Source organism: Schistocerca piceifrons, chromosome 3 (genome assembly GCF_021461385.2).
Source record: "Schistocerca piceifrons isolate TAMUIC-IGC-003096 chromosome 3, iqSchPice1.1, whole genome shotgun sequence".
Lineage (NCBI taxonomy): Eukaryota > Metazoa > Arthropoda > Insecta > Orthoptera > Acrididae > Schistocerca > Schistocerca piceifrons.
The window spans coordinates 229,646,167-229,669,771 of NC_060140.1; the positions used below are offsets into that span (position 1 = coordinate 229,646,167).

At 40.0% G+C, this 23,605-nt stretch overlaps 1 protein-coding gene across 2 annotated transcripts in view; it reads left to right on the plus strand.

Annotated features, from left to right (window-relative positions):
- The window catches only part of LOC124787808 (integrin alpha-PS1), a 563,745-nt gene that overhangs the window by 454,118 nt on the left and 86,022 nt on the right, over positions 1-23,605 (plus strand). For both annotated transcript variants that reach the window (XM_047254733.1, XM_047254734.1), the window contains 2 exons: positions 3,919-4,046; positions 7,070-7,296. In XM_047254733.1, coding sequence (XP_047110689.1) covers positions 3,919-4,046; positions 7,070-7,296 — 355 coding nt within the window. The remainder of the gene's footprint in view (positions 1-3,918; positions 4,047-7,069; positions 7,297-23,605) is intronic.

A 23,605-nucleotide genomic window follows, 5' to 3' on the forward strand; every position in this document is an offset into this window, starting at 1 on the left:
TTGTCGCTTAGGAGTTAGTGGAGATTGAGACTAGGTGGATCATGGGATAGAAAGATGTATTGCAAAAACAGTTCCCATCAATGTAATTAAGAGAAGTTAGTATTGAAGGGACAGTTCAGATGGGACAGGCTGGAAAGCAGCCATTAAAGTGGAGCGTATTTTACGCTTGGCCGAATGTTCCACGAGTGGGTGATCAAATCTCCTCTTGGTGACAGTTTGATGGTAGCCATTCATTTGGGTTTGACAGCTGGTTTGTAACCACGCACCTGGGTTCTCCAGGTGGTATCACCTGTGTGGCAAAGTGTAGGGAGTAGATTTTGTTGAAGGATGACTACGATATATTGTAGAGAAGGTGCAGTGGAATATGACTTTGGGAGAGAGATGATAGATTTTGGGTAGGATGTTCCTCAGTTCCAGGTGCATTATTAAGTAGTCAAAGCCTTGAAGAATATGATTAAGTTGTCCTAACCCAGGATGAAATTGGGGTTTGTCGGAGGATGTGTGGAAAGCACAGGAAATTTAAAATGCTTTTTTATTCCAGTTTCTGATCACAATATGAATTTTTTAGACGATGACCGGTTTCAGTCTGTAATGACCATCCTCAGATCTTTTTTACACCATCTCCTAAAGTGATACAATTATGTCGCAGTTGGTGACACATGAAATTTGCTTACAGCTAGGTTTGGAGGCTAATGCCTGTCAGTGAAGGCCTTAGCAAGACCTTGAGTGCGCTGGGTGAGGGATTTTTTGGACTCTCACTATAGCTGCGCTGTTCATGTGTGATCAGACTGTAGAGGAGGCCATTTTTAGTGTGGAAGGGATGTCAGCTATCAGAATGCAGGTACTGTTGATGGTTAGTGGACTTCATGTGGATAGTAGTTAAGTTTTTAAGGAGCCATTGGAGATGTGGATGCCAGATGACAGGGAAAATGGCAGCCTGAGGTGAAACAAATGACAGAGGTGTTGTGACCATAGAGGGATAAGGGTAGGCTCTCTTGGCCATGGATGCATATTATGTTATCAGTGACCCTAAACCAGACAAAATTGGAGAATTTGGGTGGGTAGGTAAGTTCCTCAGGTGACACATAAACAGGTTGACTTTGAATGACATCATGTCGGCATTCATGGCCATGTTGCAATAATATTTTTATGTGCTCCCCTCGAAAAAGAAATATTTGTGGATAAGGGTGTAGTTTTGCACAGATCTTACTAAAGGCCTTCGTAGACAGGTATTATCTTCCAAAACTAGTCCTTAAATGGATTTTCCATGCTATATAAACACAAGCCATAATTCTCTGACTATCTCATGAGTCAGTTGCACTGGGGTGTTTTCTTCATTGCCCAATACCACCTTGAACTTAACAACTTAGCCGTATCCTTCTCACTGATTTTTTACTATGTATCATTGTGCCTGGAAATAAGGAATATCCCCCCCCCCCCCCCCCTACAAGCTTTTCACCCCTCCTAAAGTCACATTCCATCACCCATCCAGTCTCCAGTACTCCAGTATATCACAGCTGTCCTTACGCCACACCTGCTCTCTGCCTTTTACAGCAAGTGTTGCGCCATAATGGAACACTCAGGTATAAGACCTGCCTCATGCACCAACCCAGCAGATCCTACTGCAGTTCCATCACAGGCATATCATATTCTATCAGAGGCAGAGCCACCCAAATCAAAGTCATGTCATATGTCAGCTCTGCTGCAACTTCTGCACAGCCTTTTATATAGATGTGACCACCAACCAGCTGCCTGCTTGTGTGAGCAGCCACTGCCATACTGCGGCCAGGAGCGGAATTGATCACCCAATGGTGGAACATGCTGTTGAGCACATTCTGCTAGGCTTCAATGGCTGTTTCACAACCCATTCCGTCTGGTATCTCCCCCCCCCCCCCCCCCTCCTTCCTCAATACCAGCTTCCCTGAATTACGTAGATGAGAGTTGTCCATATGACAGATCCTTTGATTCCACCATCGCTGCTTTCACCTCTGACAATGTTTGTTGATGTGAGAAGTGGTAATATGCCTAGCAAGGCACTTTACTGTTCAAACTAATTTTTCTATTTATGGCTGTTTTACCTTAAATTTATTGATGGTTCTGGAAGATCAGAGAAAATGTTAACTGGACTCTTGCTTCTAGTGAACAGCTCCTAAAATTGTCCATCATGTTTCTTCCTTTTACACCACTCTATTAAAGAAAAAGCAGATAAAAGTTAAAAAAATGAAATTTTAAGGCCAGTCTAGGTTTGTCACAGATGAACAAAATCTTTTCTCACAAAATTAAAGCCAGCCGGAGTGGCCGAGCAGTTCTAGGCGCTACTGTGTGGAACCGCGCGACCGCTATGGTCGCAGGTTCGAATCCTGCCTCGAGCATGGATGTGTGTGATGTCCTTCAGTTAGTTAGGTTTAAGTAGTTCTAAGTTCTAGGGGACTGATGACCTCAGATGTTAAGTCCCTTAGTGCTCAGAGCCATTTTGAACAAAATTAAAATATTTTAGTAAATCATTCAGGAGAAATGGCTAGGGATTTAATGAAACTGAATATTTATGTGAATTCCAAGTAAGACTGGATACCTACAGCAGCCAAGAACTTGTAGCAGGTTTCTTGGTTTTAGAGATCTCTGACCACTAGATCAGCCAGATGCTGTCAAAGGACATAAATTCACTCACACAGAATACAGATTCTTGCACATGCCTAAAAATCGCTGTAATTTAACTAGGTGAAAGTGTGCCTACAGATCTTAGCAGTGGTGGTAGTTAACAGCTGTAGCTGATGAGCACTGATTGGCCAGTACTGAAGCATAAGGAAGCCATTTCATTTGGCTGTGAGAGAAATTATTACAGCAAAAGCTCCCATATCTATAAAGAAGTCTGTGAACATTGGACCAGTCAGGTTTCATCCTCTGATGATGACAGTGGCTGTGATCCTCAAAAGCATTAATTGTAACTTTAATTTGATGTGGCTTATTTTATGAGAACTTTTGACAAACAATTATTTTTTGGTAATGATTGTGACCACATTATCTGCTTCCACTGTGTATATTTGAAAGTTTCAAAGACTTGATGATCATTCCTAGATGTGTCTCTAAACATAATGTAATTGGGTAGACAAAAAATCTGCTCACCAGGAGAATACGTGTAAAAAAAAATGTTTTACTTATTCAAGCTTTCAGAGCCAGTGGCACCTTCCGGCAGAAGGATTGAAGGGGAAGGAAGAGGGTTGAAGGAAAAGCACTGGAGAAGTTTAGGAAAATGGATAGAGTTTGGAAAGGTCACCCAGAATCTCGGGGTCAGGGAGACCTACCAGATGGCATGAGAAAGAAAGACCCAACAGTCTGTCTTTCCTTCTCATCCCATCCAATAAGTCTCCTTTGACCTGGTATTCTGGGTGACTTTTCCAATCTCTACCCATTTTATTAAACCTCTCCAGTCCTTTCCCTTCACCACTCTTCCTTCCCCCTCAACCTTTCTGGCAGGAGGAAGAGCCACTGGTTCTGAAAGCTTGCATAAGTAAGCTATTTTTCTTATGTGTGTGTTCTCCTGTCACTGTTTGGTGAGTAGATTTATTTTTATCTACCCAATTACATTATATTGTCAAAATTGATTATTTTTATTGTTATATGTCACTCTAAACAGTATCACTAGCTACCAACAATGTATTAGTAAGGCTCTTTTTAATTCCAGTTTTATGTCTTGAAGACATTCGTATTTCATTCCCATCTATCTGTTCCTTCCCCTTTCTGTTGATGTTCCTCTTTTGTCCTCTTTCCCCCTGTCTTTCACTGCCCACTCACATTATTCTGCTCTCAGATGTAATCTCTCAGTGTCAACATGTATTGCCTTTGCAATTGTTTTGCACTATTACTTTAATGTTTCATTCTTACAGTTTGTAATTCATGTGACATTTTACATGACTGCAGGTGTGTGCACATCGGTATATGAAGAATGGAACTGACTACCAGTGGGGACAAGGATTATGTTACACATTATCACAGTACTTGGATTATGACAACAGCTGGGATCCTTGTAAAGGACGGCCAACTAACAAGTATATGCCACATGATATTTATGATCACATTGTTTAGAGGCTAATAACGATTAAACACCCTTTTAACATAACAGGCAAAATGAGTAGACTTGGAATGAGTGGTCATTTGTTGTATCTGAAAGGGCAACAAAATATAGGAAAGTGTTCTTTATGTAGTGACTGTAAAAAAATTTTCATCAGCAGCAATTTAAATTGTCATTTGATACTTTTTAGTCACATATTACAATGTTAAAAGAAGCAAATACATTTATGTTCCTTTTAATGGCTTACTCTTATTAGCATCACTTGTGACAAGCACATCTGAATTATGATTCTTCAGAGGGATATTGATTAAAGGTGTACATTACTTTGTAATAATATAATAATTTTCATACAACTACCGAATCCAGGACTGATGCAAAAAAAATAAGTTTTATTTGAGAATAGATTAAAGCCAAGTTCTTCATCTGTGTTTTAACACTGCAGAGTTTTATGATAATTATAATCATTATACTCCACTGAATGAAGGAGAATATTGATTTTGTAGCATGTTTGGCTGTAGCCACACAGAGAGTAATACAAAGTCATTGCCAGGTGTTCATGTAGTAAATAATGTTAACTAATTTGTGTAATATTTTGGTATCTCTTATTGTTAGTGGGTTAGGTTTGTATGAATGTGAGTAATTGAAAGTAACTAAGCTGTTATTCACAGAAGCATCAAATAATTTTAGATATATAATTATCAGTTAGAAATGATAGCTTAGAGAGAGAAAGTCTAGTCAACTGGGAACCCACTCTGTGGAGCTGGAAGATTGTGGAACATGTGGCAATGGAAAAGCACAGAGGATAAAATATTTACTACACAAAAAGTTAAACAAAATACTTCAACAGTGTCCAAAGACACATTTAATATGTAATTGCTCGTGTCATTTAGTCACTGTTTAGTCACTCAGCATTAAACATGGAAACGTAGACACAGAAAAGGACAGTTACTGAATGATTAGCTTTTAATATGGGAAAAATCTGTTGTAAAGATAAGAATACTGAACAAAGATGGTGTTATAAAACCTGAGCGGAAAATTAATGATTGTTCAGTTTTTAAAAGTGCAGCTACAAAAACAGTCAGCTTCTACTGCAACAAAAGACAAGTTAAAATAAGCCACAAGAAAAGAAACTTATGTAAAGATACAGTCTTTAAAATAAATAATATATTTGTAACTTTTGTGCCAGTATTCTCTGTGGAAACTACATAAAGGTAAAGGGATGCACCAAATAAGCAAAAAAGATATTATATAAAAATGTAAAATGCGATACTACGCAGACAAATGAGAAAAGTGGGCAACAAGATCTATGAGAAGATATGGCATCCATATGGTGATTATACACTGAGGTGACAAAAGACATGGGATAGCGATGTGCACATATACAAATAATGGTAGTATTCCTTATACAAAGTATAAAAGGGAAGTGCATTGGTGAAGTTGTCATTTGTACTCAGGTGATTCATGTGAAAAGATTTCCAATGTGACTATGGCCAAAATAATGGGAATTAACAGATTTTGAACGCAGATGGTAGCTGGAGCTAGAGGCATGGGACATTCCATTTCAGATATTGTTATGAAATTCAATATTCCAACATCCACAGGTTCAAGACTGCTGAGAATACCAAATTTGAGGCATTACCTCTCTCCACAGACAACTCACTAACTGCCAGCCTTAGCTTCATGGCCGAGAGCAGCAGAATTTTCCTAGAGTTGTCAGTGTTAACAGACAAGCAACACTTCATAAAATAACTGCTGGAATAAATGTGAGACGTACGATGAACATATCGGTTAGGACGGTGTGGTGAAATCTGGCATTAATGGGCTATGGCAGCAGACGACCCACACAAGTGCCTTTGCTAACAGCACATCGTCACCTGCAGCGCCTCTTCTGGGCTTGTGACCATAATGGAAGACCCTAGATGACTGGAAAACTGTGGCCTGGTCAGATGAGTCTTGATTTCAGTTGATAAGAGGGCTCAAGTATGGCACAGACTCCATGATGCCACAGGCCCAGGTTGTTAACAAGGCATTGTGGAAGCTAATGGTAGCCCAATACTGGTGTGGACTGTGTTTACATGGAGTGGACTGTGTCCTGTGGTCCAGCTGAACTGCTCATTGACTGGAGTGGTTATGTTTGGGTACTTGGAGGCCATTTGCAGCCATTCGTGAACATCATGTTTCCAAACAATGATGGAATTTTTATGGATGACAGTGTGTCGTATTACCAGGTCACACTTGTTCATGATTGGTTTGAGGAACATTCTGGACAGTTAAAGTGAATTGTTTGGCCACCCATATCACCCGACATGAATCCCATCGAATGTTTATGGGTCATAATTGAGAGGTCAGTTCGTGCATAAAATTCTGCACCAGCAACACTTTCACAATTATGGACAGCTGTAGAGGCAGCATGGCTCAATACTTTTGCAGGGGACTTCAGATGACTTGATGAGTTCATGCCACATTGAGTTGCTGGACTATGCTGGGCAACAGGAGGTCCGACAAGATATTAGCAGGTATCCCATAACTTTTGTCACCTCAGTGTATGTCAGTGGCCATGTGACTAATCTGCAACATAATAGTAATAATCTTAGTGATGATCATGGCACGATGTTATATTTCTCACTCTTAAAACATGTCTCCCCTTCCATATTTTCTCACTTATCTCACATGGGATTCATCCTTTGTAACTTGATATATCTTTTTCATTGAATATGTCAGCTCTTTATCTCTTAATATTTTTGTAACTTAACCCTGATTGTTTAGTGCCATTTCTTATTTCATTCATTTAAGGTTCCACTTGTTTTGTTCTGAATTAACTCATTACAACTCAGTGAAATTTATTTTTAGGTATTTTTCAGGATTGACAAGGTTTTAAAGATATAGATTTAAAATTTGATACATGGCCTGAAAATCAAAATTAAAAGTAGAATTTAATTTTGGCATTAGATGTGTGCATGTGTCATTTACTTAATTTTAAATTGCCGCTTATGTTTTCAGGGCTCATGAACAGTTCGGATATTGTCAAGCTGGCACAAGTGGTCTCCTTCTGGAAGATGACACAGCTGTGATTGGCACTCCTGGGCCATACACATGGAGAGGAACAATATTTGTAATGAATATATCAGATGATTTTCTTAATCGAGACAAGACGTTTTACTTTGCACCATTGCAAGACAGTGGAGACAAGGACGAGATGTCACCTGTTGCCAAATACAGCTATCTAGGTGCATTATGATATTCATATGTAATTTTAATAATTATAAAGCATTCAGAAAAGTGTAAGGTCTTAGGCTTTCATGGCTAGTGTCATTTAGAATAAAATAATTTTGGGTATTGTGCAGCATCATTACAAACCGCTAAAGCAACTAAATTGCCGATGTTTTGAGTGACTCACTGCGGTCCTCTTCAGGAGGATTCACTGCCCTGGAGAGGGCTGCAGCAAGTTGGTGAAAATGCCAAAAATTTTGTTGCTTCAGTAGTTTATAATGTTGTGGCCCCATATCCAAAATCATTATTCTCAAAATTCACAAACACTTGAATAACAGAGATGCAATCAACATAATTGATGATCATAATTATCCCAGCAGGCACTTTAATATTGAAATATTGAGGTATGTTTAGAACAATGAGACAGAATATCAGTGACAAACAAAAAAGTGTTATTTGCCATCATAATGTCTTGTTGACTTAGATACTCCCTGTCCTATCAAATTCTGTCAAAAATCCATATCTTCATTTCTGTTTTACAGACAGAGAAATCATAGGTTCACCAGTATCAACTTTTCTGCGGCCCTATCATTGCATGTGTGATAGAATAACAAGTGATGATATGGAAAACATTTGCATTATCACTGAATTTGTGCTGATGAGTATATTATTCCTGGGGGTAGTTTCGTTCCATCATTAGAACTACAAGAAAATGCCTGTTTTTCTCACCAGGCACATTTTGCTTTGTTGAGGCAAAACATCATCAGTGGTCTGTAATTAGAGATATTTACCATTTTATTTGCTTTTAATATCAAAAACAGTCCATTAACAATTTGTTGCTTTTTACTTACAATGATTTCTGCTTGGTTTCTCTCCTACATAAGGAAATGACATCTTCTAGCACATCCTGATGTAGGTGAGAAACCAAGCAGAAAACACCATAAGTAAAAGCCAACAAATTGTTGATGAACTGTTTTTCAATCTCAAAACCAAGTCAGATTGTAAATATCTTTGGTTACAGACCACTAATGATGCTTTACCTCAATAAAGTGAAATCTGTCTGGCAAAAAAAAGAAAAAAAAATGCATTTTCTTGTAGTTGTAATGACAGAATGAAATTACTATCAGCAATTGGAAAGCACCTACAGACAATATGGCTATAAAAATGAAGAATTTAAAGACAATATTTTTGAACAGAATTTTGGATTGTTCCTCAACAGCAGCTTCACATTCGTTTTATTAACTTTAGTAGGGTGGTCTTTGTTACAGTATTTTGTATGATTGTATCGCCTGATAAAAGATGTCAGTAGCAGCTAGCATTGACTTGATTGTACAGTGAATTTGTAATACCTTTGGACTGGCAGCTTGTAGCATTGTAGTGAAATTGCCTTTGAAAATAATGATTTTGAATTCAAATTGTCTTTCACATTTAGTTTCAATCCTGAGCAGTTTAATTAGACCCACCTCCCCAAAAGCTTATATCACCCATTTCCATCCTGATGATAGCAATGATTGAACATGACCCTGGCTTCAACAGGTGCTGTAAGCATCAAGAATCTATCTTGATCCATAACTACTCAACAGTGACTCGCAAAAGATTGGTTGTTTCATAGTGCAAAATATTTTGCACACCCCTTAATGGCATTCTGTGTGTCCTCCATGGAGTTTATATCCCTCATTCTCACTGTACTGTCCATGCCAGAGCCCACAGAACCAGTCTGCTACTACAGAAGATATACTTTCTGTATGAGTTTCTTTCATGAAGTTAACAACATACTTGGAAATATTATCTCCTGTCACCCAGACTAGGAAAATATGATAAATTACACTTCAGCACTATTTGGGAGTTGTGATATTCATAGCCTTTGTTGGGCTGGCTGCTTTACCTACTGCCCGATGCTTAAGTAAAGCATATTGAATCTAGCCTGTCTAGTGTACAAAATATAAACACTTGTACAGGAAATGAAGAAATTTGATTGCTTGGCACAGAAAATAGAAACTTATTAAGAGTCAGCTGCTTCAGAGAATTTTTACAAATGTGTAGAATCTTCTCTTCAGGTACAACTCTGATTTAGTGTGAACCAAGTAACTAAATGACTCAGGAACGCCTCTCTGAAAAGCAATAGATAACAAGTCCAAGAATAAGTATATTCCTAGCAGAAATAAAACAGCACCTCTGGCAGATAGTACGAAAAATGTTTTCATAACTGCGATGTAAACAAACACACATACGCAACACAACATGACAATGCACAAGGGAGACAGTAATCTTGGTCGCTAAATCAGCCCCCCTCCCCCTACCCCCACACCCTCTCAACCTCCTCCACCTCCTCTGGAAAGGCAGAGTGCCAAACAGAAAGCGTGCTGGGAAATGCATGCATCATCCTGATCATGTATTGCATTCTGGAAGAGGATCTGCATTGGGTGGTGTAGGTGCTGACACCGATGGTGATGCTGGTACTGGTGAAGCAGGTTGTAGCCATGGTACTTCTTTTGGTCGTACTTCCTGGAAACCTCTACAAGTGTGATATGTCTGTAGAAACATTAGAGGACGTACTGTGTACTAATAAGTCCAGAGTGTGTGCTCCTCATTGTAGGACTCTGTGTGGACCTACATACAGTGGCTGAAATGACAAGTTGATTTCATCCATATGGAGCATGATGTGTATACATGTTACCAGCTGGGAGATGTGCCTTGTCACGAAGCTTGGCAAAGGTGGATCTATTAAATCTATTCCCTCAGCTGACAAGCAAAATCACAGTAGTTGTGGAAAGCCGGAAGGGCTACACATCTGCAAACTCTGAAGTCACAGTGCTTTGCTGTAAATTAGTCCTGCCATGAGGAATCTAAGTCTGGCTTGTACGTACTCCATAGAACAAGTAAACTATTGGTAGAGCCGACACTGTTCTCTAAAGGCTGTTTCGTGACTCATGAATGCAGCCTTTAGAAAACAATGTCGGCATTATATTATACTGTTATTTGCTGGATGGTAGCATGTGGTCTTGTGGTGAACAGAATTTCAGAATTTGTTGATCTGAGCAAACAGATCTGATTCAAACTGGCAGCCACGATCCATTGTGACATATAGTGGACAACCAAATTGAGAAATCGAGCTTGAAATTAAAGTGGAGGCTAAGGTTTCTGTGGAAATATTATCAGCTGGCACTGCTTCTGGCCAGCAAGTAAAATGATCAGTCGTAGTTAGAATGTAACATTGTTCTCATTCCATGTAGCCTTTCATGACCGGCGTCTTTATCAGTAAACTCTTCCGGGCTAAGTTGCCTTGGTCGATCTGTAGAACTTCTTCTCCCTGACGTTTCATTCTCAACTACGGAGAACATCTTCTGAGGTGAGTCGACGACTGGCTGCTAGGAGCTGGGGCCGCTGCTTATATAGAGATCGTAGGTGGCACCACCACACGTCATGTGGCGTTGATGTGCAGCTATCTCTGGCTATCGTCTGTTCTCTCGATTGCAGGCAATCGATTGTCACGTGATTGATGCAACGTCGACCGCCATATCTTATCCAATTTTAATCCTTCTTCTTTACGATTAAAATTGTATTGAGGTTTGTGGATTTCAATTGCCTCTCTATACATACGTGTATAATAGTGCGACGCCCTCGCTAGCACGCTTGTTTCACCAAATTTTATTTTGTGATCTCCATTCTTAAAAACATGTTCCGCTACTGCCGATTTGTTGATATGTCCCAAACGACAGTTTCTTTTGTGCTCCGTCAACCGTGTATTGATGCTTCTTTTTGTAATTCCTATGTAAACCCTGCCACAACTACACGGAATTTTATATACCCCTGGGGTGGCTAGGGGGTGACGAGCATCTTTTGTTGATCTTAGGCATTCACTAATTTTCTTAGTAGGTCTAAAAATGGTCTCTACCTGAAACTTGGCTAGTGGATAGGGCCAATAAGGATTGTGAACCAGGCTACTTACAAGAAGAACTAAATCATTTACGAATGGCCTTTGCGAAAAATGGTTATACAAAAACGAGATTAACCGAGCACTTCACCCAAATAGAAAAATGCCTAAAAATAGGAGACAGCAACAACCATCAGCTGGAAAAGTATTTCTTCCGTTCATCCTTAATATCACGGAACACATTGGAAAAGTACTAGCCAAGTTTCAGGTAGAGACCATTTTTAGACCTACTAAGAAAATTAGTGAATGCCTAAGATCAACAAAAGATGCTCGTCACCCCCTAGCCACCCCCGGGGTATATAAAATTCCATGTAGTTGTGGCAGGGTTTACATAGGAACTATAAAAAGAAGCATCAATACACGGTTGACGGAGCGCAAAAGAAACTGTCGCTTGGGACATATCGACAAATTGGCAGTAGCGGAACATGTTTTTAAGGATGGAGATCACGAAATAAAATTTGGTGAAACAAGCGTGCAAGCAAGGACGTCGCACTGTTATACATGAATGTATAGAGAGGCAATTGAAATCCACCAACATCAATACAATTTTAATCGTAAAGAAGAAGGATTAAAATTGGATAAGATATGGCGGTCGACGTTGCATCAATCACGTGACAATCGATTGCCTGCAATTGAGAGAACAGACGATAGCCAGAGAGAGCTGCACATCGACGCTACATGACATGTGGTGGCACCCCCTACGATCTCTATATAAGCGGCGGCCCCAGCTCCTAGCAGCCAGTCGTCGACTCACCTCGGAAGATGTTCTCCGTAGTTGAGAATGAAAGGTCAGGGAGAAGAAGTTCTACAGATCGACCACGGCAACTTAGCCTGGAAGAGTTTACTGATAAAGGCGCTGGCCGTGAAAGCCTACATGGAATGATTCGACGCCTCTACGTGGAGGAAATGTCAACTAGGGTACGACGACTGGAGAACCTACGCAAGAAGAAAGGTCAACAACTTTTCTCACTCACTTTTCTGCTACGCTGTCGTGATACCGGTATAGTTCCCAAGTTTTTAAAAGTGAGAAGAATGTTTCATTCGGTACAAGCTAACCGTATTTACTCTCGTATGGAACTGGCATTACTACGTGAGCAGATACATCAGACACGACGAGGACTGGCGGTATGTGATGGCCAACTGCTAAATCTTCATTTACTTATTAGCAATACTATTCAGTTTTGTCACTGGAACAAAGTGGACAGTTTAACATTTAGATCTATGGAGATTAGTGCAGAAGTGTCTTCCAATAGGCAGAAGGAGAAGTTTGATCATCTACAAGAGGGTCAACAGGAAACACTGATTCCAAACAATTCCCAAACGGTTATTAATTTATCGTAAAAAGAATTGTCTAAGGAAGTACTTTCTATTCTGTCTAAAGGAGGGAATTTTGCAATAACTCCATCCAATGTTCCTGTGGAGGACATTATTGCTAATATAGAGGCAGGAATTCGTCAGTTACCATAATATTCTGCCGATGAAATTAGAATGGAAACCTCCAGGATATTACGCAAAGCTAAGCCACCCAGCAGCAATCTGTCTCAAGGGGAAAGGAAGGCACTGCGGGAGATCAATGCAGACAAGAATGTTATTATAGTTGCTGCTGACAAGGGAAATGTTACTGTTTTAATGAATACTGAGGATTATCACAAGATCAGTGATCTAGAACTCAGCACATACAAGAAGTTGAAAAAGAATCCCACAACGAATGTGCTGAATGCCACCAATCGTCTGATAAAACAGTCTTCCATTCCTACAGAAGTTAAAAAGTGTCTTTGTAAACGGAGGCTTATCCTCTGAGATTATATGGATTACCAAAGATACATAAACCTGATGTTCCTTTGAGACCAATAGTCAGCGCAATTGGAGCTCCTACCCAAGAACTAGCCAGTCACCTTGCTTCTTTGTTACAACCTTACATAGGCAAAACTGAGAGTCATATTAAAAACTCTCTACACTTCATTGAGAAATTGAGGGAAATTACTGTCGGTCCTAATGACATACTTGTCAGTTTTGATATAGTGTCTTTGTTCACGATGGTTCCAGTTGATGAAGCTCTCTCCCATATAGCTGATATGTTCCCTACTGATATAGTAGCCTTGTTCCAACACTGTCTATCCTCAACCTATTTTCAGTACAATGGTGAATTTTATGAACAGATTGATGGGGTAGCCATGGGAAGCCCCCTAAGTCCCGCAATTGCAAATTTATTCATGGAATATTTTGAACATCAAGCACTGCAGTAGGCCAAAAATAGCCCCTCGAAGTGGTATCGGTATGTGGATGATACCTTTGTAATATGGAATCATGAGGAAGAAGACTTGAATGATTTTCTGGTACACTTAAATAGCATCAACCCAAAGATTAAATTTACTATGGAGAAGGAGAAGAATGGACAACTTAACTTCTTGGATGTATCAGTTATCAAACAGGCGGATGGGACCTTAGGCCATAAGGTCTACAGGAAAGGTACACATACTGATCGCTACCTCCATAAGAACTCAAACCACCACCCTAAGGCAAAAGAGGGGGGTCATAAAAACACTAGTGGATAGGGCCAATAAGATTTGTGAACCAGGCTACTTACAAGAAGAACTAAATCATTTACAAATGGCCTTTGCGAAAAATTGTTATACGAAAAACGAGATTAACCGAGCACTTCACCCAAATAGAAAAATGCCTAAAAATAGGAGACAGCAACAACCATCAGCTGGAAAAGTATTTCTTCCGTTCATCCTTAATATCACGGATCGCATTGGAAAAGTACTAGCCAAGTTTCAGGTAGAGACCATTTTTAGACCTACTAAGAAAATTAGTGAATGCCTAAGATCAACAAAAGATGCTCGTCACCCCCTAGTCACCCCCGGGGTATATAAAATTCCGTGTAGTTGTGGCAGGGTTTACATAGGAACTACAAAAAGAAGCATCAATACACGGTTGACGGAGCACAAAAGAAACTGTCGCTTGGGACGTATCGACAAATTGGCAGTAGCGGAACATGTTTTTAAGGATGGAGATCACGAAATAAAATTTGGTGAAACAAGCGTGCTAGCGAGGACGTCGCACTGTTATACATGAATGTATAGAGAGGCAATTGAAATCCACAAACATCAATACTATTTTAATTGTAAAGAAGAAGGATTAAATTTGGATAAGATATGGCGGTCGACGTTGCATCAATCACGTGACAATCAATTGCCTGCAATTGAGAGAACAGATGATAGCCAGAGAGAGCTGCACATCAACGCCACGTGACGTGTGGTGGCACCCCCTACGATCTCTATATAAGCGGCGGCCCCAGCTCCTAGCAGCCAGTCGTCGACTCACCTCGGAAGATGTTCTCCGTAGTTGAGAATGAAAGGTCAGGGAGAAGAAGTTCTACAGATCGACCACGGCAACTTAGCCCGGAAGAGTTTACTGATAAAGACGCTGGCCGTGAAAGCCTACATGGAATGATTCGACGCCTCTACGGGGAGGAAATGTCAACTAGGGTACGACGACTGGAGAACCTACACAAGAAGAAAGGTCAACAACTTTTCTCACTCACTTTTCTGCTACGCTGTCATGATACCGGTATAGTTCCCAAGTTTTTAAAAGTGAGAAGAATGTTTCATTCGGTACAAGCTAACCGTATTTACTCTCGTATGGAACTGGCATTACTACGTGAGCAGATACATCAGACACGACGAGGACTGGCGGTATGTGATGGCCAACTGCTAAATCTTCATTTACTTATTAGCAATACTATGCAGTTTTGTCATTGGAACAAAGTGGACAGTTTAACATTTAGATCTATGGAGATTAGTGCAGAAGTGTCTTCCAATAGGCAGAAGGAGAAGTTTGATCATCTACAAGAGGGTCAACAGGAAACACCGATTCCAAACAATTCCCAAACGGTTATTAATTTATCGTAAAAAGAATTGTCTAAGGAAGTACTTTCTATTCTGTCTAAAGGAGGGAATTTTGCAATAACTCCATCCAATATTCCTGTGGAGGACATTATTGCTAATATAGAGGCAGGAATTCGTCAGTTACCATAATATTCTGCCGATGAAATTAGAATGGAAACCTCCAGGATATTACGCAAAGCTAAGCCACCCAGCAGCAATCTGTCTCAAGGGGAAAGGAAGGCACTGCGGGAGATCAATGCAGACAAGAATGTTATTATAGTTGCTGCTGACAAGGGAAATGTTACTGTTTTAATGAATACTGAGGATTATCACAAGATCAGTGATCTCCTGGAACTCAGCACATACAAGAAGTTGAAAAAGAATCCCACAACGAATGTGCTGAATGCCACCAATCGTCTGATAAAACAGTCTTCCATTCCTACAGAAGTTAAAAAGTATCTTTGTAAAACGGAGGCTTATCCTCTGAAATTATATGGATTACCAAAGATACATAAACCTGATGTTCCTTTGAGACCAATAGTCAGCGCAATTGGAGCTCCTACCCAAGAACTAGCCAGACACCTTGCCTCTTTGTTACAACCTTACATAGGCAAAACTGAGAGTCATATTAAAAACTCTCTACACTTCATTGAGAAATTGAAGGAAATTACTGTCGGTCCTAATGACATACTTGTCAGTTTTGATATAGTGTCTTTGTTCACGATGGTTCCAGTTGATGAAGCTCTCTCCCATATAGCTGATATGTTCCCTACTGATATAGTAGCCTTGTTCCAACACTGTCTATCCTCAACCTATTTTCAGTACAATGGTGAATTTTATGAACAGATTGATGGGGTAGCCATGGGAAGCCCCCTAAGTCCCGCAATTGCAAATTTATTCATGGAATATTTTGAACATCAAGCACTGCAGTCGGCCAAAAATAGCCCCTCGAAGTGGTATCGGTATGTGGATGATACCTTTGTAATATGGAATCATGAGGAAGAAGACTTGAATGATTTTCTGGTACACTTAAATAGCATCAACCCAAAGATTAAATTTACTATGGAGAAGGAGAAGAATGGACAACTTAACTTCTTGGATGTATCAGTTATCAAACAGGCGGATGGGACCTTAGGCCATAAGGTCTACAGGAAAGGTACACATACTGATCGCTACCTCCATAAGAACTCAAACCACCACCCTAAGGCAAAATAGGGGGGTTATAAAAACACTAGTGGATAGGACCAATAAGATTTGTGAACCAGGCTACTTACAAGAAGAACTAAATCATTTACAAATGGCCTTTGCGAAAAATTGTTATACGAAAAACGAGATTAACCGAGCACTTCACCCAAATAGAAAAATGCCTAAAAATAGGAGACAGCAACAACCATCAGCTGGAAAAGTATTTCTTCCATTCATCCATAATATCACGGATCGCATTGGAAAAGTACTAGCCAAGTTTCAGGTAGAGACCATTTTTAGACCTACTAAGAGAATTAGTGAATGCCTAAGATCAACAAAAGATGCTCGTCACCCCCTAGCCACCCCCGGGGTATGTAAAATTCCGTGTAGTTGTGGCAGGGTTTACATAGGAACTACAAAAAGAAGCATCAATACACGGTCGACGGAGCACAAAAGAAACTGTCACTTGGGACATATCAACAAATCGGCAGTAGCGGAACATGTTTTTAAGGATGGAGATCACGAAATAAAATTTGGTGAAACAAGCGTGCTAGCGAGGACGTTGCACTGTTATACATGAATGTATAGAGAGGCAATTGAAATCCACAAACATCAATACATTTTTAATCGTAAAGAAGAAGGATTAAAATTGGATAAGATATGGCGGTCGACATTGCATCAATCATGTGACAATCGATTGCCTGCAATTGAGAGAACAGATGATAGCCAGAGATAACTGCACATCGACGCCACGTGATGTGTGGTGGCGCCCCCTACGATCTCTATATAAGCGGCGGCCCCAGCTCCTAGCAGCCAGTCGTCGACTCACCTCGGAAGATGTTCTCCGTAGTTGAGAACAAAATGTCAGGGAGAAGAAGTTCTACAGATCAACCATGGCAACTTAGCCTGGAAGAGTTTACTGATAATAACATTGTTCTTTTGATAGCCATAACGGGCGTACAATTCAAATATGTATGTGTGAAAAGCATGTAGTTGTGTGAGGGAAGTCTCTCACTGGTGCATGCATGTGCCAGGAAACTTTGTTTTGTTGACACATGACACATGGATGAGTCCAGCCTTGGCAATCTTTTTGAATTCCAGGCCAAACAAATCATTGCAAGACCAAGAAGAATGCTTGTCTGACACCAGGATGACATACATTATGCAGACTGTCAAAGGCCTATCTTTGGTGTGTAATAAGCAAGAATGGATGTGCTTCTCACAGTAAAGTACTGTGGTCACAGTACAGTTTAATATCTGCACCAGGAATATCGACTACTTGTAATTCCAAGCTGTTCTGGAGGAGGTTCTGGACTTCTTGGTCAGTCTCTTGTGCCTCGGAGATTGATGATGCTTGTTATGCTGTTGACATGGGGAAGACAATCAGCTATTACACTGTCAATTCCCAAAATACATACAATGTCTGTGTTGAACTGGGTGATGAATACCAGTTGTTTATATTGATGTGGTGAGCAATTGTTATTGTTCTTAATATTTATGGAATATTCCATCAGTTCTTGGGGGAATGTGGACATATTAGAAACTTGAACACACAGTATTAATGTTCCACAACAATATTTATTTAATAGTTTGTTATTAACCATTTTCCAGCTTCTTAGTCCATTGTCAGGTAATTTAATAACGAACTATGAAATAAATTTTATTAATTCTGTGTATTCAGGTATTTAATAATTATTATTGTTTCATTGGAATGCGTAAGTGAGCAGTTAATGATCTGGGAAAATAGTAAACTCTCTAGCTCCCAGTTATGAATGGAAGTATTTGATAGCCTTGTAGATGGCAAGAAGTTCTCTATTGTGTGAGCTCCACGTTTGGTGTGTTGGAGACACCTTGTGTGAGTAAAAAGCCAGTGGCTGCCATGCACCATCGTGGAACAGTTGTAACACAGGAATGATAGCTACCAATTTGCCTTGCATCTACAACTAGTGCAAGAGGTTGCATCCAGTTCAGTTTGAGTGAGAACTGCTACACCCTCTATGCACTGTTTTGCCACTTTGAAGGCAAAGCTCGTGGCACCCACCCACTAAATCAGTGGGTTGCCTTTTTGGATCAACGAGAGCCCCAGTCAGTGGTATTTGTAGCTCAGCTGAGTGTGGCAGATGTCAATGGTAGAGGCTGAATATGCCAAGAAAGTGATGTAATTCTCTAGCGGTATTTGGGCAGGCAATTTGTAAAGTAGTTACCACTTTTTCAGGCAATGGTAGTGACCCCTTCGATAAAATCTGGTGATTTAGGAAGTTAACTTGTGACTGTTCAAATATGCTGTTGACGGTATTCAGAACCATGCCATACTGTTCTAATCATTGGAAGACTGCAAGTGAGTGTTGTTTGTGCTGCTCTACAGTGGATGAAAAGACAAGAATGTCATCCAAGTACACAAAACAGAAAGGAAGTTCTTGAAGTACTGAATCAATAAATCTTTGTCATGATTGCACAGCACTCCATAGGGTAAATGTCATAAAAAGGCTCTCAAATAACCCAAATGGGCTGATGATGGGTGTCTCCAGTATATCTTCTTCTACCACTGCCTTAGTACAATACATAAAACGTAAGTATAATAATGTAAGAAAGGTACAGAGTTCCAGTCTGGCACTGTTCAGGCATTGAGTGTATGATAGTCTCCACATGGACATCACACAAAATGTTCCCACACTTCTTTGGCACAAGGTGCAAAAGAGACGGCCACTCGCTACTGGAGGGATGAATAGTACCTTCCTTTAGCATGGCGTTAAGTTCTGCCTTCGCAATGGCGAAGTGATCAGGAGATATGTGGGTCTGCATGAGACAGGCAGTCCATCAGTTGTTCTAATATGATGTACTGTGTTGTGGCGTATCTCTTAGGCTCTCCAGGTGGTCATGTCAAGGCTGGATATTGCTGCAATAGTCCTGTGTACTTGCTGCAGTCTACTTGCACAATCTTGGCCAATCAAACTGCTGTGCTACATTGGAAATCCAAAGCTGTCATGCTATTAATGCTGTCGGTAATTCACGTGTTGGATATGTCTGGTAGCAGGTAATAGTATGCTAGGAAATCAGCTCCAATGATGAGCTCTGTTGCATCCAAAATCATGAAATCTTGTGCGAAGACTAGATACAGCCTCAGACCTAATTCCATTCACTGTGTACCATACGTTGGTATAAAAGAGTTGTTTGCCACAGACAAACCAAAAACGTTGATGCCTGTGTAAGAGAGTTCAAGGAAATGTACATAAATCTGATGCAGTATGCACTAAATACTGCCGACCTGACTTCTGTTCACTCATAAACAGGAGTTGCAATTTTGCACAGCAATTGGATGATACACCTATTTTCCAGTTGTCACTGGCACTTGGATAGGTGCACGTGATCCCCAAATTTATGATGATACCAATATATGGAGTGTTGACCTTCCCCAGAAGTTGAAGAGGTCATTTTAAGAGTGACTTCTTGACCTCTTGCGGTAGTTGTTTCTGTCACTGCTATGATTGTACTGAGATAACTATTCACTGAACCTTACCTGCAAGACCATCAGAGTCTATGTGTGTTACTGTTGTTGGCAATATGCTGATACACTGTGCTTACTGCTGTGGTCATCATTTCACCCATTATCTTGTCGGCCAAGTCAGCGTCTGCATTGGAGGGCATCTCAGTTAGTATGACTATAATTGCCTATACTTACAGTGGTAAGTGACTACTCCATGAAATCTTACAATCTCTTTGCAAAGATGCCAATCAGGGCCATAGAATGTTGTTTACTAATAGCCTCTTTCTATGGAGTTTGTAAGTGCTTATGTCTTCATCAGTTTTTCTGGATTCAATATGATTATTCCAAGCTGCTTACAAATAAATTCTAAAATTCTGAACACGTTAGCACTTGTTTCGTTATTTATAGTCACTATATTAGTACTTATATTAAAACAAAACTTGTCTGCTGTGGTCCTCTTGAGATGCCAAGACTCGAAGCGTTTCTCACAAGAGTTTGTTGCAGATGGCATGGTTATCACACCTTCAGTCACTGCATTGTACCGATGATCTAGTTGACTCGCCACTCTTGCAAACTCCATAAAATCTGTTGTGATTCCTAAATAGTCAAAACTGGCCTGCACTTGTGCAAATCACGGCATAGGGTTGTGTGGCCAGAAAGGTGGTAATCGCACGACAATTCTGGATATCGATGCTTCTGTCGCATCCGATGTAAAAGTCCTGGTAGGAAGCTTGAGTTCTTCCTGTGCTGCAGTGTAGGATAGAACATGACAGGCTCACCAGGTATCAGGATGGCAGGCCGGCCGCGGTGGCCGTGTGGTTCTAGGCGCTCCAGTCCGGAGCCGCGCTGCTGCTACGGTCGCAGGTTTGAATCCTGCCTCAGGCATGGGTGTGTGTGATGTCCTTAGGTTAGTTAGGTTTAAGTAGTTCTAAGTTCTAGGGGACTAATGACCACAGCAGTTGAGTCCCATAGTGCTCAGAACCATTTTTTATCAGGATAGCTTTTTTATCTAAGTTACACATCTTGAGGTGGAGCCCAACTAGTGTAGGAAATATGAACTCTCATACAGGGAATAAATGAGCTCTGTTCATACCTCAGAAAACAGAAGCTTATTACGAGTCAGCAGCTTCAGAGTTCTTTTACGAACATGTAGAATGTTCTCCTGAGATACAAGAATAACTCTAATCTAATGCATAACCAAATAACTAAGTGACTCGGAAATACATCTCAGAAAAACAATAAATAATAAGTCCAAGAATAAGTATGTCCCTAATAGAAATAAAATAGTGCCTGCGGCAGCTGGGATAAAATTTTTTTTTGACATCTGCAATGTAAACCAACACACGTGTGTGACAGAACATGACACAACACAAGGAGGACTGTAATCTCGGTTACTAAACCTTTGCATATGTCTCTGCCAGTATGCTTTTGCAAACAAAGTGATGTTCGTGATCTGCCAGCAGGTTCTCATGTCATCTGCTTGTGAGGAGTAATGCCAGGTATTACAGGGGTCATATTTCATCTCGTGTAAGGCCCCCCCCCCCCCCCACCCCCCCACCCCCCCGACCCCTTCCTCACCCCATGCCCCCATGCTAGGATAAAGTTCAAAGCATCTAATGACAATTTGTTGGTGCTCATCATTTAACTAGTCATTAATACAGCAGTTGTCAGAAAGTTCAAGTGAAGAGGTACTAATAGATCCCCTTCCTCTTTTCTTTTCTTCTCCCCCGCTCCCTTCACACTTGAAGTAACAATTAAGATTACACGAACTGCATTAGGAGGAAATGCTTATGTTTTTACTTGCTGTATCAAATTGAAGTCTCTTCTAGGCAATATTGTTGGCTTAGTTAAACAATGTCAAAATTGTGATTGAGACAACTGAATTGTAGGTAGATGGATTTTTTGTTTGCAAATAGCTGATCGTAGGGATGGGAATTAGACATCCTTCACACTTGATTTTGTAGTTATGCGTCTATAGTATCTCCTCAGTTGTGTGATTGGATTCTTGAGTTCCTGTCAGAAAGGTCGCAGTTCATACTGGTTGAAGGAAAGTCATTGAATGAAATAGAAGTTTCTCAAGGAAGTTTCATAACTCCTCTGCTGTTCCTCACATACATAGACAATATAGGGGACAATCTGAGCAGCCCTCTTAGATTATTTGGAGATGATTCAATCATTCACTGTCTTGTAAAGTCACCAGATGGTCCAAAGAAAGGTGTGAAGTCATCCACATGAGTACTAAAAGAAATATCCTAAATTTTGGTTGCACAATAAATCACACCAATCTAAAGGCTGCAAATTCAACTCAATACCCAGGGATTTTAAAGAACTTAAATTGGAACAATCGCATGGATAACATTGTGAGGAAATCAAATCAAAGATTGCAACTTACAAAAAAATGCAGCAGGTCCCCTAAAGGTCCCTCTTCTGGAGCACTGCTGTGTGGTGTGGAATCCGCATCAGATGGTAATGATGGAGAACATCGAAAAAGGGCAGCTCATTTTGTACTATTGTGAAGTAGGGAAGAGAGTACCATGGACATGATATGTGAATTGGGGTGGCAATCATTAAAACATAGATGTTTTTGTAGCAACAGGGTCTTCATGAAATTTCAGTCACCAACTTTCTCTTCCGATTGCAAAAATATTTTGTTGGCGCCCACCTACATAGGAAGAAATGATCATCGTGATAAAATAAGATAAATCAAAGCTCACACAGAAACATTTAAGAGTTTCTGTGCACCATTCATTGGTGAATCAGTAGAGAAATATCTTGAAGGTGGTTCATTGAACCTTAACTGTGAATTGCAGAGTGGTCATGTAGATGTGGAAGTAGTTATCAGAAAGGTGTATTATACTATTTTATTGAAATGGATGTCATTCATACTGGAATCTTGGGAAGTACAATTAAAACATGATTTGATGGAAAAAGTGAAAGCTGAATGATGTAATACTAATCTAATGGTTACAAATAATGTTACAAGTACTAATATTTTCAGAATTTTAGAATTCATAAGTGGTTTGGAGTGATCATATTCAGTCCAGAAAAACCCATGAAGACTTAAGCACTTACACATTCTGTAGAAAGAGGCTGTCAGCCAACAACTTTCTTTTTTCCTAATCGGCATCTATGCAAAGAGACTTTAAGAATTTATTTACTTTCTTATTGATGAAATATGTGTACATTTCTTGTTGATGTATGAAAATTAAGTATTGACATTGACCTCTTGGAGAAAAATGGTAAATGTTTGAGCTTAACACTAAAAGAATAATTTTAACTTAGCTCAAAAGGAGGGAAGTGAATTTCTCCTTTGGGAAAGTGGTGACATCTGTTGGTGGCAATAAGACACCTCCAGTTCTAAGATATTAAAAAAAAACACAGCCTGTGTCAGCCTTATGTAGGTCTATTTTAAAGTAAGATCAAATCACAAGGCTGAAACTGGCAATGTTTTTTTAAATGAAAATGTTAAAACTGGAGCTGCTGTTATTGCCACCATGTATCTCTAAACTGCTGAGGTCTTGGAAACAAATGTAAGAGCAGTGGGGGCTGAGGGACAGTGATGGCCACACAAAGTGGCACTGATGTGTCAGACAAAGAAATAACAATTTGTGGAACAAAGGTATTATGACAAACGATTTCTTACCTGGTCTTAACAAAAAGTTCATTTTGAATGAAATGTTGATTTTCATATGTAACTGATGCTGTTTCTTTCAAAGAATGCTCATTCTTGCTGTCCCTCCAGGAGGCAACACATTTTTTCCCAGTACATGGAGAAGATGTAGATATTGTATGTCAATAAAGATTATTAAAGCATATATTGTAGAATGTTACTG